This window comes from Cnephaeus nilssonii (genome assembly GCF_951640355.1).
Source record: "Cnephaeus nilssonii genome assembly, chromosome: 19".
Lineage (NCBI taxonomy): Eukaryota > Metazoa > Chordata > Mammalia > Chiroptera > Vespertilionidae > Cnephaeus > Cnephaeus nilssonii.
In genome coordinates, this window is record NC_137090.1 from 46,928,543 (window position 1) to 46,945,356 (window position 16,814).

Genomic DNA, 16,814 nt, shown 5'->3' on the forward strand with positions numbered 1-16,814 from the left:
ATAAAATCACTATTTTTACATGGCTATTTGACAGTGCTCCTTTAAACCGAATACAATAGTATTCCTGCACTTGAAAGTGAAAAGTTGAGGCAGTGAACAGGTTACCTGTGCATCTAGACAGCCCATGCCATGCAGGTTGTGGGGGGTTATGGGTTGGGGTTTTTGTTGTTTTTGTTTTGCATTCTATTTGAACTCATTACCATCTGTATAGGAAAATCTCAATTCAGTTTATATCCTGTGTAGGAAAAAAAATAGTTCTTCCCTACTGTGTTTCTATCCTGTGTGTCTTCTTTACTACTCATATAAAACACTTCATTTCTTGTCACCAAATATGTCGAGGTTTTTCTCCACATCAAGCAATTCTCTGCAGCACCAGCTAGGTGTCCTACAATTTAATTAAATGTTGACACTATCTACTTGGAGACATCATCAGCTCACACAGGTTAAGGGCTCAGTCCTACAAGACTCTCTCTCTCTCTCTCTCTCTCTCTCTCTCTTTCTCTCTCTCTCTCTCTCTCTCACACACACACACACACACACATTCAGATGCCAGTCACAAGCCCAGGTTCTCACCTGGCTTCTGACCAACCAGCTATAGATCAGAGGTTGCAAGGATCCCTCTCCTTGGGTTCAATTAACTTGCAAGAGCAGCTAACAAAACTCAGGGAAGCACTTACAGTTACCAGTTTATTCAAGGATACAAAACAAACAAACAAACAAAAAAACACCCAGAGCCAGATAGAGACACATAGGGCAAGGTCTGCAAGGGTCCGAGCTCAGGAGCTTCTGTGGAGCTGGGTGTGTCGCCTCCCAGGATGTGGATGTGTTCACCAACCGGGAAGCTCTCCAAACCCCCTGCTACTGGGTTTTTTATGGAGCTTCCTCATGCAGGCATGTCTAATAATTAACTCCATTTCCAGCCTCTCGTTCCAAACCTCATGGCTTATTTTTTCTGGTGACAAGAGCCCATCCAGGAGCCCACCCAGTCACATCATTAGAACACTAAGTGCTGATATCACTTAGGAATTAAAAGGTTTTCAAGATCTCTGTGCCAGGAAGGGGGTCAAAGACAAATATTAGAACAAAAGATATTCCTAGTATTCTTATTGCTTGGGAAATTACAAGGGTTTCAGGAGCTGTGCCAGGAACGAGGGGCAGAGGCCAATATATACTTTCTGTTATCTGACAGCATCCTATGGCCATGCTGAGCCGCTGAGTAGGAGCAGTCCCCTTTGGATGGGGCTTGAACTCTCCAGTGGTGGACTGCACTCTTCTAAATTGCCTGCCTGGACCCTGATACTGTCAGCGGCAGGGAGATCTCCACAGCTCCGTCTGTTGCTGGTGGGAGTGAGCTTCTTGTGATTTCCCGAGAAAAGGAATTTTCTGAGACTTGCACGGGAGGATGAGATAGTGTAGAAAGCTTTATTTCTGTGGAATTAAACCCCTGTGTTTCCAAGTTCCCATGTCCCCTTGTCCCGCCGAGGAAGCCGTGTAGCTGTGGCTTCAGCAGAGCTGGAATCAGAGCCATTGTCCAGAGTTTTCGCTCCACATTGGAGCAGTGTCCAGTCCAGCATCAGGCTAGCTTAGCTTGTGTTCCCATCACTAGTCTATCAGTCCACTGCGTGTGGGGTCCGCAGTGGACTGATAGACATGGCTATGGAGGAAACATGGACAAATGCAAGGAAGCAGGAACAAGAGAGACCCACGAGCCAAGAGAGTGAGTTCCTGGGGATTATGTATTCCCAGATTTTCACAGGCTTGCATTGACCCCACTTATTTCTGTTCCCAGGTTTGCTGGACAGCAAGCACCCTCCCCATGTCATTCCAACTTCACTAAAATAAAATAAGCCAAACACCAGTGTCTACTTTGCTTCCTTTTTATTGCAAGACATTGTAATCTCACAAGGCTGGTTCAGATAAATACGTTTGGACCAAGTTCAGGGGCTGCGGTTTTCCCTTGCTTCATGAAGTTATCTATGGGCAGGCCTTTGATCTTCCTGATCCATGCAGCTTTTCTGGCCTTTTCTGGGTTGGCCACTCCAGTGGGCTTTGTGGCCTGATATTCTTTCAGCTTGGCTTCCTCGTACTCTTTCTCCTCCCTCACAGTCAACAGCATGAAGTCGCTGTTCATTCTAAATGGATCGAGGGCCATGCAGTAGCAAGGCCGTTCTTTCCTGACAGGCTGGGTTGTCTTGCCTACTTGTGGAGCCAGCATGCGGTTTGCCTTAATGACATGCTTGCTGGTTAAGGGTCTGAAGCTGCGTACTGCCTTGTCAATGGAACTGGCGACTGGGTCTTCAACTAAGCTGGAGCGGATAATCATGGGCTGGGGTATGGTAGAACGGACTTGGGAATGGTGCAAAGAGTTCTTCAAGTTGGGTTGCAGTTTCTGGATTTCAAGGGAAATATTGGTTTCTTTCACATCTACTGAAGGGTGGATGACTCTCAAACTGTCAACTGCATGTTGTAATGATTTTCCTTGGAAATTAAGGACCTTCCTTGGGTGTGAAATTGAAGGTTCCCAAACATCAATGACTTGGGACTGGGCCCTATGCGGATAGGCATACTCCCCTGAATGATGGGCTTGCTGCAGGGCATTAACTGTCAGGAGGAACCGGTCGGGCGACATAGAGATTTTCCAGGACTTTTTCTTTGAGTGTTTGGGCAGGTATCCAGAAGTTTCCAGGTGTCCCTTTTTTTGTACTTTCTCTATATCATCTAGTTTTTTTTAAAAAGAAAGAAAAAGAAAAAGAAAAGAAATCAGTGTCACATGAAAAGCATTAAGTATTTAAGCATGAAAATTAAATCCATTCTAACTGGGATGCAAACTGACATATTTGTTGCCCAATGGACATGTCATCCATCATGTGGGCAAAAATCCCCCATGATACCAGAAATTACAACATATTCAACACGACAAGTCTTTAACAAATATGCTAGTACTTTTGTGTACGTGTGCATTAACCTCTAGATATGCATATTTTGGAGGGAACATATGTAATCCCAATGCTCCACACATATTTTGAAATGTCATACCTCATTTATAATCCACACAAAATAGGCCTTATAAATTCATAGTAACATACCTGTTTTGAAAGAAAAATTGAATGACAAAATTGGATTCCCATCTTATTAATCAAATTTGACTCCAAATGATCTTGGGACATTTTCTAAAGTCAAAGCTACCTTCACCCCTGGGAAATGCTAAATATCACAGCATGACCGAAAGGCAGCTCCTGAATAGGAGTTCCTGAAATGTTTTGCACAACAGCAGCAGAACCAAAAGCTGCTGACAAGAACCAGAGATTCATCTTGTCACACTAGATCAGTGGTCGGCAAACTCATTAGTCAACAGAGCCAAATATCAATAGTACAACGATTGAAATTTCTTTTGAGAGCTGAAAAACGACTTCTGCGCATTAGCCACGAAGTTTCAATCGCACTGTACGTGTGTGCCTGCACGTGGTATTTTGTGGAAGAGCCACACTCAAGGGGCCAAAGAGCCGCATGTGGCTCACGAGCCACAGTTTGCAGACCACTGCACTAGATCATGGTCAAGACCAAGGTGCCTAAGATCTGAGTTAAGAATGTCTTCACAGGTGAGCAAATCTATTATATCTCAGTTGGGCCTTTCGACCCCTACAATACCTCATGGATACACTGTAAGTAGTATTCCCATTTTAAGAAAGGAATAACTCAGTCATGAAAAATGGAAGTCATTTGGTTAGTCTGATCCAGCAAGTAAAAGTCTGTACCACCAACTATAGCAATCTATAACTAGCAAATAAAATGTGACCATGTGCTAAGCATATAATCTTCCTTTGACCGTATGGCTTTATCCCAAGATGTTTGTGTATGGACATACTAGGATGGAATAAAACTTCATATTTCTCCCTTTCACTTTGTGAATTAAGTAATACTCTATGAAAACATATAAAACAAAATAAAATTAAGATGTCAAAATCTTCCCCACTCTTGCAATCCCAGAACAAACCATTCCACACCTATGTGTGTACATGTGTGACAAACCACACAATATTTTATCCTCTTATAAAAATTGTGATAACTCTTTGTTCATTGACTTGTCTTTTTTATATAATAATATATTGTTGATTTCTTTCCAAGTCAATATATATAGATCCTCATGATACAATTTTATCTGTTGTGTAATATTGCATAATATATTTTTTTCATTATTAGTCATTGCCCACTGATGAACATTTAGTTTGTTAGTGATCATTCTTGAAGAAATGCAAAGACCATTTTTTCTTATAATCTGAGCAAGTGCAAAACGATAGATAGCCCTAGCCGGTTTGCCTCTGTGGGTAGAGGGTAGGCCTGCCGACGAAAGGGTCCCAAGTTCTGTTCTGGTCAAGGGCATGTACGTCGGTTACAGGCTCAATCCCTGGCTCCAGTCAAGGCATGTTTGGGTGGCAACCAATCTATGTGTTGCTCTCACATTGATGTTTCTCTCTCTCTCTCTCCCCCCCCTCCCTTCTACTCTCTCTAGTAATCAATAGAAAAATATCCCCAGGTGAGGATTAACAAACAAACAAACAAACAAAAAAGAGAGAGGAAATGCTAGATTGTTGGCATGGGTGCAGTGGGAGTCCTCATGCATTCTTGGTTGGATGGTAAATTGATACACCATCTTTAAGGACCACCATGACAGTATCTTTCTGGTTTTTAAATGCAGTTATCCTTTGGCTCACCAAAGCCTCTCCTAGGATTTTGCACTACAGGTATATATCTACATGGGTACACAGACATAGGTACATACAAAGATGCCCACTGTTAGTAGAACCATTCTAAAACTTAATTGTTTTCCCCTCACCTTGAAACTAGTCTCTACAGGGAGTTTGATTCAAAGAGGCACTGTTGTATTAACCAAACTATTTGAAAGGCATTGAAGTTCCTCAAAAACAACAAAGGGACATACTATTTGTGGCTATCCAGTATTTCTTCTTAAAAGCCCTTTCCCCATCTCTCGCTTATCTCCTTATCTCATATACATAGCACTTGTCCCCAAATCTATCTCCTTCCTCATGAAATCCCCTACAACACCCTCTGAAATCAGCCACAACTTCTCCTTTCTTCTGTTCCCCATTGCTCAGACTGATAACATAACCCTCCGAGAACTGAGGAGGCTGAATGGCAGGGAAGGGAGTCAGACTATGAGCCCAAAATTAGCTCTTACAAAGGTTCTCTCTCCGTGGCCTCAAGCTCTTAAGACAATTAAGTAAAACCAATCATTCTTAGGAAAGCCAGGCATTTTATCCATTCTGAAGTCTCAGATAAGCAACGTTAATGATCTGCTGAACAACTAGACTGAGCAAAGGGAGAGAGAGAGAGAGAGAGAGAGAGAGAGAGAGAGCGAGCGAGAGAGTGAGAGAGAGAGTTGGAGTATGCCACTGAGACTAAAGCATCACTGTTCATCTTACCTCCTGGAAGGGATTTTGCTTCCAGACTCTCCTGCCCACCATCCAAGCTAATAACTTCCTTAGAAACAGCACTCACTCTCATTTTGCTGTCTCCATCTCTTCGGGGCGATTTTAGCTTAACTTGACTTTGAGGCCCCTCTAACGACCCTGCTAAATTAAGATTGATGAAAAAACCATAGTAAGTACATAATTCAATTAAGCCTGAATAATGGGGGCATAGCTGATAATTTGATTGGTTTTCACCCAAACCATCATCTTATTGTTTGTCATATGAACCTAGGTAGTTACCAGGAGCCTAAGGATTGATCAACCCACCTACTGATTATTAAGTTCTAAGCATTATCTGAAACTCTCCGTCCTCTTTCCTAGCTGACCATTTGCAGTGCTACATTCTGAGAGGTGATCTAGTGATCTATGGGTCCAACTTCACACACCAAATATAGGTTAATAAAAGGAGTCTGCCTACTCTAGTCCCCCACCCCCCCCACACAATTTATTCATTGTATGTCTTATAAATGGCATGAGCCTTGCCACTCCACTGCACACTTACACACACACACACACACACACACACACACAAAGAGGTACCTGCTTCATAACTAATATTTTCCAAGTATGCATGTTCTCAATCAAGGGTAGAGATAATAGATTCTGCAAAGAAGATTTTTCTTCTGCTTTATAATAATACTAGAGGCCTAGTGCACGAAATTCTTGCATGGGGGGGTGTCCTCAGCCCAGCCTGCACCCTCTCCAATCTGGGACCCCTTGAGGGATATCCAACTGCCCATTTAGGCCTGTTTAGGCCCGTTTATGCTGCTGGCTCTCAACCGCTCACCTGCCTGCCTGCCTGCCTGATTGCCCCTAACCGCTTCTGCCTGCCGAACTGATCACCCCCTAACCACTCCCCTGCCAGCCTGATTGACACCTAAATGCTCCCCTGCTGGCCCGATTGCCCCTAACTGCCCTCCCTTGCTGGCTTGGTTGCCCCTAACTGTCCTCCCCTGCAGGCCTGGTTGCCTCAAGTGCCCTCCCCTGCTGGCCCAGTTACCCGTAACTGACCTCCCTTGCCAGCCTGGTCACCCCCAACTGCCCTCCCCTGCAGGCCTGGTTGCCCCTAACTGTCCTCCCCTGCAGGCCTTGTTGACTCCAACTGTCCTCCCCTGTAGGCATCATCCCCCCAACTTCCCTCCCCTGAAGGCCTGGTCCCCCCAACTGCCCTCCCCTGAAGGCCTGGTCCCCCCAACTGCCCTCTCCTGCAGGCCTGGGTTCCCCTGCAACTGTCTTCCCCTGCAGGCCTGATCACCCCCAACTGCCCTCCCTTGCAGGCCTGGTCCCTCCGAACTGCCCTCCCCTGCTGGCCTGATCACCTACAAATGCCCTCCCCTGCTGGCCATCTTGTGTCCACATGGAGGTGGCCATCTTGTGTGTTGGAGTGATGGTCAATTTGCATATTACCTCTTTATTATATAGGACTAGAGGCCTGGTGCACAAAATTTGTGCACTGGAAGGGTGGTCTCTCAGTCTAGCCTATGCCCTGTCACAGTCCAGGAGCCCTTAAGGGATGTCTGACTGATGGCTTAGGCCCACTCCTGCCATTGCTGCTGCACATGCCAGCCGTGAGCCTGGCTTCTGGCGCACTGACCACCAGGGGGAAGCTCCTGCATTGAGCATCTGTCCCCTGGTGGTCATTGTGCATCATAGCAACTGGTCATTCCACCATTCGGTCAATTTTGCATATTAGCCTTTTATTATATAGGACTAGAGGCCCTGTGCACAAAATTCAGGCATTGGGGGGGTCCCTCATCCCGGCCTGCACCCTCTCCAATCCAGGACCCCTCCAGGGATGTCCGACTGCCCTGCAGAATTGGGCCTAAATCAGCAGTTGAACATCCCTCTCACAATTCGGGACTGCTGGCTCCTAACCGCTCACCTGCCTGCCTGCCTGATCACCCCTAACCTCTCTGCCTGCCTGACTGATGCCCCTAACTGCTCCCCTGCCTGCCTGATTGCCCCTAACTGCCTCTTCCTGCCTTATCGCCCCTAACCTCTTTGCCTGCCTGCCTGATCGCCCCTAACCACCTCTGCCTGCCTGCCTGATTGCCCCTAACAGCTCTCCCCTGCCAGCATAATTGCCCCTAACCACCTCTGCCTTGGCCCCCGCCACCATGGCTTTGTCCAGAAGGATGTCCGGAAGGATGTCCAGAAGACGTCCAGTCTAATTAGCATATTACCCTTTTATTAGTATAGATTTTGTCCTAAGAAAATAATTATGTACCATATGTTTGGCTAGGGGGTGTGGAGGGAGGATGTTGGTTGCTTGCTTTTTGTTTTAATGACAAGTATTAAGGGCTAATGTTAGCTACTGTACAAAGATTCTAATAATCTGAAAACTTAGGCCTTGAAAATCAGGAAGTTCCCTTGAGCTGGCTAACAAATTGGTGAATCAAAGAAAATTGCTCCCACCTTCCTTAAAGGTGGGATTTATATCATCAGAAAACCACTGGACAAAATATCCCACGAAGAAACTAGTCCTGGAAGCCTGGGACCTGCTCCAGTGGGTACCACTCTGATGGCCTGGGGGTCAGTTCTCTTACCTGTTGGTGTCCTGGCTCCCTTCAGGAGAATGCGGGACCTGTTAGGTTTACTTAACAGGGACTCTTGGGCCACCAGGTATTTACTGGATATGGAGCTCCCCAGGTTGGGAATCGGGGTGCTAGTCTTGGAGACGACTTCCAGGAGGTTTTCTTCCCTGTCCTCTTTATCCTTGTTCTTTCTTTGTTTGGCCCGTTCCAGGAAGTACTGCCACTTGATATGCTCAAACTGGAATGTGAGGATATTGCTCTCTGTGTTGATAACCATCCTGGAACGAAAACAAGATTGCCCAGAAAAGGAGCATGAAGGCCACCATGCCCTGCCTCCAGATCTGCATGCCAACTGCTGTCCTGTCCAATTCTCGGCCAAGGAAAATTCCCCAGGAAATTACTGTGCCAGTAGGGGGTGTAGGTTGTTGAATAGTCTAGGATAGCAGGCCATACAGCAGGGCTCATGGGCTCTGTAGCTATTTTGTTGGTGTTGTTGTTGTTGTTATTGTTAATTAAATTTGAATAGGGCACATATGTGTGTTTTTTAAATACATTGACTTTTTTTTAAACATTTTATTTTATTTTATACTAGAGGCTCATGCATGAAATTTGTGCACAGGGGTGTGTGTCCCTCAGCCCAGCCTGCACCCTCTCCAATCTGGAACCCCTCAAGGGATGTCCAACTGCCGGTTTGGGATTGGGCCTAAATGGGCAGTTGGACATCCCTCTCACAATCTAAGACTGCTGGCTCCCAACTGCTTGCCTGTCTGCCTTCCTGATTGCCCCTAACTGCTTCTGCCTGCCAGCCTGATCACCCCCTAACCACTCCCCTGACAGCCTGATTGATGCCTATCTGCTCCCTTGCCAGCCTGTTTGTCCCCAACTGCCCTCCCTTGCAGGCCTAGTTCCTCCCATCTGCCCTTCCCTGCTGGCCTGATCACCCACAACTGCTCTCCCTTGCAGACCTGGTCACTCCCAACTTCCCTCCCCTGCTGGCCATCTTGTGGCAGCCATCTTGTGTCCACATGGGCTCAGTCATCTTTGTCCACATGGGGGCAGCCATCTTGTGTGTTGGAGTGATGGTCAAGTTTCATATTATTCTTTTATTAGATAGGAGGATTAGATAGGATAGAGGCCTGGTGCATGGGTGGGGGCCGGCTTGTTTGCCCTGAAGGGTGTCCCGGATCAGGGTGGGGGTTCCCTTGGGGCAAGGGGCGGCCTGAGCAAGGGGCCTGTGGTGGTTTGCAGGCCGGCCACGCCCACCGGCAATCCAAGTGGAGGCCCTTGTATCTGGGATTTATTTATCTTCTATAATTGAAACTTTGTAGCCTTGAGCAGAGCCAAGCCTCCTGCTTGCTCCCTGGCTGCAGCCATTTTTGTTGGGATTTATTTATCTTCTATAATTGAAACTTTGTAGCCTTAAGCAGAGGCCAAGGCAGGCCAGGGCTGCAGAAACTTGGCTTCCTCCATTGCTGGGAGCAACTCAAGCCTCCTGCTCTCTCCAGCTCCGTGGCTGGCGCCATTTTTGTTGGTATTTATTTATCTTCTATAATTGAAACTTTGTAGCCTTAAGCGGTGGCCAAGGCAGGCCAGGGCAGGTGGAAAGGTTTACTTCCTCCATTGCCAGGGAAACCCAAGCCTCCTACTCTCTCTGTGGCTGCAGCCATCTTGGTTAGGTTAATTTTCATCCTCTCTCCTAATTGACTGGTGGGCGTGGCTTGTGGGTATAGCAGAGGTACGGTCAATTTGCATATTACTCTTTTATTAGATAGGATTTCATTGAGTTTTTACAGAGAGGAAAGGAGAGGGATAGAGAGTTAGAAACATTGATGAGAGAGAAACATCAATCAGCTGCCTCCTGCACACTCCCTACCGGGTATGTGCCCAAAACTAAGGTACATGCCCTTAACCAGAATCGAACTTGGGATCCTTGAGTCCACAGGCCAACACTCTATCCACTGAGCCAAACAGGTTAGGGCCAAGGGCACATATGTTCTAATTACTTTGCTTTTGGAATTAAAATACTTTTAAAAGAATTTCCATTCTTGGAGTGAGTGCCAAGCACCTTGGATGCTTGAGGCAGAAGTCTTAGGTACTTTGTATGAATGTTAGGTCCTGAAATTCACCCTTGTTTTAAGCTCGGCATCCAAATGCCATGTTTCTATTGCTGTGATGGGGATGTAGAAAACTCTTTAATGGGAGAGGTTCCCACCTCAATGATCCTCCAGCCCACCCCCTTTCACTCCATCACTCCAAGGTCTCCGAGCATGCTCTACTTTAGACTGAACATGTAGGATGTTTTAAACCAGGATAGTTTTCATCTTCTCTAATCCCCACTTTAATGACCTGGTGGGAAAGGAGTTCCAAACCAAGCCCCCTCCCACCCCCAAGAACTGCCTCCCACCTGCCCATGGCTTCTGTTATTCTCAGAGCAAGCCACTTTCTCTGCTCTACCTGGACCTCCTCTCACCATAAACAAGAAACAGAGACACTGTGCGAAGGTTCCTTTCTGCTCCAAAGGCTGCAATTTTAAGATTGTAACGTTTGTGTAAATTCTGTAAGAGAGTGACTTGTTTTGGTTGAAAACACGAATAAAATTTGGGGAATCCTTCCAATTAGAAATCTCTTTCAGACTTATTTTTTACTCAAGCCAAAAGGAAATAGTCTCTCTTCAGATGTCAGGGATGAGAAAAATTCAGGGGTGATTTAAAAAAATATATATTATTACCTCCTGACTGAACAGTGTTTATTTATTGAGACTTATTACCAGTCCTCCCTCTTTAAGATGAGAAATGGTGAAGTTTCATTAAAGAGAAGGCAAATGATTCATGGAGATTAACTTGATGTCTAAAGTGAGTCTGTGGTAGAATTTTTAACAACTGAATTCTACGTGGGTATATTTCACATAATAGCACCCTGAACATGGCATATATCAAGCACAGTACTATATACAATTAGTCTAGTCCCAGTTCTGGTTTCTGTAAATTCACTTGTTCAGCACTGTCCCAGGGGACATGGGACCCTTTGCCCCTGCCTTTCCCTGCTTCCCCCACATTTGAGCATCTGAAGTGAGGCTGCAGAGACAGTTGGTGGAGCTCTGGGACAGTGAGTGCAGGCTCAGGGAGCAAGCAGGGGCTGCCCATGTCAGAGCTGTGGTCCCTGCAGCTAAGCCATGCTGCACTCACTGCATGAGTTGCCCAGACGTCCAGGACAAATCAAGAGTGATGTGAACCTTGACTGCTAAGTTTGGTGCAAAGTCCACTTAGTCTCCCATGAGACCATCGATTCTCCTCCAGGCGAAGCCCAGCTTTACTGCCAGAAAGTCCAGGGCTGGTGTCCCAGAGGAGGCAAAATCATCCAAACAGAATTGTTCATAGCTCGGACCACCCACCTGTTGCTGTCAATAAAGAAGGATAGCACGGGATCACCTCTGCCATTGGCTTTCATCACCTTCAGACAGTTCCCATTGAGGAAGTTGTAAATGCGGATCTTGCCATCTGCACAGGCACTGATGACCCGGAGGAAGAGCAGGGCCACGTGGAGAACCTCCCTGGAAGGGGACAGAGCAATAGGCAGGGTCTGTCTTCTGGTAAGCTGCTGGGGACTTTTGTGGTTCAGGGTATTTTGTGAGGAGTTAGTGGTTGTAACTCTCCCTGAAGTGATGTTTGGCATCATTTCATAATTATGGATGTAAATCATGGGCCCTCAAGACATGGCTCTACTCATTCCTTCCATTCTGAGATGATTTTTCCTGCAATTTGGTCACAGTGCCACAAGATAGCAAAGTGCAAACGCCTATGTCAAATTTTTGTGGGGTCTGTTTTATAGATGATCATACTTTTATAATTTGATTCCTAGCTATTGACTTCTACAAAAGTCCTGCCAAGAATTATTTAATTTTTTTTAAATTTTAATCCTCATTCCAGGATATGTTTTCATTGATTTTGAGAGATAGAAAGAGGGGAGGGACATGGATCATCGATTGGCTGCCTCCCATACAGCCCTGACCAGGGATCGAACTGATAACTTTTTGGTGCACTGGATGACATTCCAACCAATTGAGCCACCTGGCCAGACTGAATTATTTAACATTCTGATTCCTTTTCAAATAGTATCTATATACATAAAAGGCTAATATGCTAAGTGTCCAACCGTCTGACCAGTTGCTATGACGTGCACTGACCACCAGGGGGCATACACTCAACGCAGGAGCTGCCGTGATGCACACTGGCCGGCACCACAGACCTGGTGCCAACAAACCAACACTCGGCTTCCCCAAAGTGGGACACAGGAGCTGCCACCACCCCGGAGTGACACCCCACCAAATCGCAGCCAATGCTGCCAAGACCCCATGGCACAAAATGCGGCCCACAGCCCAGCCCAGCCCCAAAATAGTGGCTGTGGGTGCTGGGTAATGACATTGCAATGCCATGTAGCAACACCTGGCTTCCTCTCCCTAGCGACAACCAGCCTCCTTGCAGTTTCTTCATCCCAGGAACATGACTTGCTTTATAGCCAGGTGCAAACATTTCACACTTTAACCAAATGTCTGTGAAGCGTTTTCCCGTGCCTCATCTCATTTGATCCTCACAGAAGTCCTGGAGTAGGTAGATAGAAGACTCGGTAGAATCCTATTTTCTTTTCATTAGCTGGGAAAATGAAGATTTAGAAAGCTTATAAACTTGACCTGACTGAAAAGAAGTAAGAAATGGTGGACCTTGAAAATGACTTCAGGTTTTCTCACTGCACAGAATATCATCAAACACTGCTGCAGTTAAATATTTTACCCTTTGTTCTCCCTGCGTGATCTACAATAATAATCTGCTTCATGTTGATATTTACTGCTGTATTGCTGACAATTACCTAAAAGAGAAGTTGGGATGCTTCACGCTTCACTGGGCTGGAAAAAGTTTAGCTAAATCAGAAAGCAGGTCTAATTAAGCAAGTTTGATATATATATATATATATATATATATATATATATATATATATATATGGCCTGGTGCATGAAATTTGTGCACTGGCAGGGGGGGCGTCCCTCAGTCCAGCCTGCATCCCTCAGGGGATGTCTGACTGCCAGCTCCTAACTGCTCGCTTGCCTGCCTGGCTGATCGCCCCTAACTGCCTCTGCTTGCTGGCCTGGTCACCTAATAACTGGTCCCCTGCTGGCCTGGTTTCCCCCTAACTGCCCCCTGCTGGCCTGGTTGCCCCCTAACTGCCCCCCTGCCAGCCTGGTCGCCCCTTAACTGTCCAGAAGGATGTCGGACATCCAGAAGATGTCTTGTTGACCCGGTCTAATTAGCATATTACCCTTTTATTAGTATAGATAAAAGGCTAAGTTGACGCGTGCATGCATGATACATATAAAGCTCTCGCGGGTGCCAACTGCACGTGTGTATTTTGATCTGTCATTGTTGATTATGAATGTGGTTGACACTTCTATTATAGAGAAAGGGCAAATAGTGATATTAAAATATTTCTTCTAATTAATTTCTTTTCAATGTGCACAAATTCATGCACTGGGCCACTAGTTATTAGATAAAGAAAGGAAAAGAGCAAGCAAAGATGCTCATTTTTATATGAAGCAAAAATCTGGTATTTGAGCAGTTTCTTTTGGGTCTTAAATTGGTAGCTTTCATTTTTCCAGTTAAACATCCTGAAGGAAAACTGTACCCACGTACGAGGTTTATCAGTTCCTTTTTGTGATGACCAGTAAGAAAAGAGACAGGAGCAGGAGATGACTTATATAGATGCCTCCAACAAATCCTCCCTACAATAGCTGGTCCAAGTGGGACTCCAGATATGTGTAGTAATCAGTTCTGAGAGGTGTAATTAACACATTCCTGTTAATGATTCTGAACAGTTGAATTTGATGCCACCAATTTGTTTGATTTTATATGCAAAGCAAGTCCACCCATCCCTGCCATCTCTACCCATCTAAGTCCACCCATGGCTTAGCTCTTAAAACTATCTCTTATCCTCACCCCCCACCCCTGCACGCACTCGCGTGCGCGCGCGCACGTGCGCGCACACACACACACACACACACACACACCTAGGTATATGACGGATTCTTTTGGATACAACCTATGTCTATTCATCTTTTCATGCCCTATATTGGGCCTAGCCCATAGCAGGCCCTCAATAAATATTTGTTGAAAAAGTGGGTGTCAGCTTGTGTTTGAGTATGATTATTGCTACAGTGTGTTTAAAAAATGACATCATACCATTTAGCATGGACCTTGGTCACATCCAAGGGCCAGATTAAGACTTTTCAAAGCCCCAACCACTAGCAAAATAGAAATAACAAAGAACTTGAAAGGCAGGAGCATGTTAGCATATTCAGAGAGCAGCAAAGAGGCCAATGTGGCTTGAATTCTACCTCATGTGATAGATGATAAAAGGATGGGTGGGGATAGATAGATATAGATATAGATAGATAGATAGATAGATAGATAGATAGATAGATAGATAGAATAAGTATAAGAAAGTCCAACAAAGTTCTAGGTTTTTTTTCAACATGGAAATATAGTGACTTTATTGGTGCCCTTAGTCCACCTGTCAGGGAGTCCAGCACTAGGAAAGATGCCTGGTGGTAGAAGTGTTTAGCTCTTTCTATATCTCTTTTGATCTTGCTGAGCTGGGCCTGCACTTTACATAGGTTTCTGTGACATTTGGTAGTTCAGTCTGTACCAGTACAGCCTACTACTAAAAAGCATAGCTTTGGGATCAGAAAACCTGGGATCAAAACCTGATTCTACCCCTTACTGGCTGTGTAACCCTGAGAACGACCTCTCAGTATTCAGTTTACTTCTATGAAGAAGGGATAGTGATTTCTGCCTCAGAAACGCCCCAGGCCAGCGGTAGCCATGAAAATAACAGCCCACATTCCTGGTACTGGAGGAAACAGAACAGCCCTCATACACAATGAATTATTTGGCCTACCTTGTGGTTTCCTGGAAACTAACTGAAAACATTTGTCTTTATTTCATCTTACTAGGAACTCACCCAGTGCTAAGGCTGCTGCCTGAGGGAATTTATTGAAAACATTTATAAGCCAGAGTTTTCATCACTGCTTCCCAGGGCAATATATGTCTGTCGGGGCAAACAATTAATTAATCAAAAAGCTTTGGAGAAAAATCTGGGGGATAAAATACATGGGACTTTAAAAAGTTCATACATATTCCTGGGGCTGTGCTCAGACTTGGGAAAGAACTGAAAAAGGCCGAAGCGCTCACTCTGGGCTGACCATGATGTTCTATACAAATGGGAAGTAAGAGCAAAGGTAGAGTTTTAACATGCGAGGCTGAGTGTTGAAGGCTTCCATCAGTAGGCACACAGGGTACCTTGGCAAAGAATTGGAGATATTTTCTTTTCAGGTGTTCAAGTAAATCTCTTTCTAGTCACTAGTATACCACCAAGACAATAAAGCAGAGACTTCAGTGGCCAAACAAGACAAAGAATACAGATACACTAAACAAACAAGCAAAAATACAACAAGCAACAATAAAAACAAACCCCAGAGATGGGAAAGATTTGACTTCCAGAGTTTTCATATTAAAATACTCAAATTGGAAAAAGAGGGAATACTTCCCAACTCATTTTACAAGGCCAACTTTACCCTGATACCAAAACCAGGAAGGACAACACAAAAAAAGGAAATTACGGGCCTATATCTCTGCTTAACATAGATGTAAAAATCCTAAACAAAATACTAGCAAATTGAATATAAAAGTACATTAAAAGAATAATACATCATGATCAAATAGGAATACACCGATGGTTTATTAGCCACAAAGCAATCAAGATGATACACTGATTTAGCAAAATAAAAGATAAAAATCATATGATCATAGCAATAGAAGCAAAGAGAGCATTTTACAAGATATGACATCCATTTGATTAAAACACTCAATAACATGGATATAGAAGGAAAGTACCTCAACATAATAAAGGCCATATATGACATACCCTCAGCTGATATCATACCAAATGGTGAAAAACTGAAAACTTACTCTAAGGTTAGGAACAAGACAAGGATGCCCACTCTCGCTGTTATTATTCAATATAGTACTGGAAGTCCTAGCAATCAGGCAAGAAAAATAAATCAAAGGCATCCAAACTGGGAAAAAAGAAGTAAAACTGTCACTGTGTGCAGAAGACATGATTCTATATATATAGAAAACCCTAAAGATGTCACAAAAACAACTATTCAAAATAATAAAGAAATACAGTAAAGTTGCAGGGTACAAAATCTATATATAAAAATCTGTTGCATTCTTATGTGAAAGCAATGAAATATGAGAAATGAAGAAAACAATCTCATTTACAGTCCCCATAAAAAGAATCTACCTAGGAATAAATTTAACAAAAGAGGTGAAGGACTTGTACACTGAAAACTACAAAACATTGTTGAAAGAAACATAAGGAAATGGGAAAGATATTCCATGATCATGGATTAGAGAATTAATATTGTTAAAATGGCCATATTATCTAAAGCAGTATATAGATTGAATGCAATCCCTGTCAAAATCCCAACAGCGCCCTAACTGGTTTGGCTCAGTGGATAGAGCATTGGCTCTAGGACTGAAGGCTCCCAGGTTTAATTCCGGTCAAGGGCATGTACCTCAGTTGCAGGCTCTTGGCCCTGGTTGGCGGCATGTGGGAGGCAACCAATCGATGTGTCTCTCTCACATCAGTGTTTCTGTCTCTCCCTCTCTCTTTGACTCTCTCTCTCTAAAAAAAAATAAAAAAATATTTATTTAGAGAGAGTCAAAAAAAATATTTATTT

At 44.5% G+C, this 16,814-nt stretch overlaps 1 protein-coding gene across 1 annotated transcript in view; it reads right to left on the reverse strand.

Annotated features, from left to right (window-relative positions):
- Window positions 1-1,912: 1,912 nt before the first annotated feature.
- Window positions 1,913-16,814, reverse strand: part of FBXW10B (F-box and WD repeat domain containing 10B) — a gene marked incomplete at both ends in the record, with an annotated part of 45,803 nt that continues 30,901 nt past the window's right edge. The window contains 4 exons of the mRNA XM_079799107.1: window positions 1,913-2,718; window positions 5,430-5,591; window positions 8,036-8,301; window positions 11,415-11,573. Of these exons, the coding sequence (XP_079655233.1) occupies window positions 1,913-2,718; window positions 5,430-5,591; window positions 8,036-8,301; window positions 11,415-11,573 (1,393 nt within the window). The remainder of the gene's footprint in view (window positions 2,719-5,429; window positions 5,592-8,035; window positions 8,302-11,414; window positions 11,574-16,814) is intronic.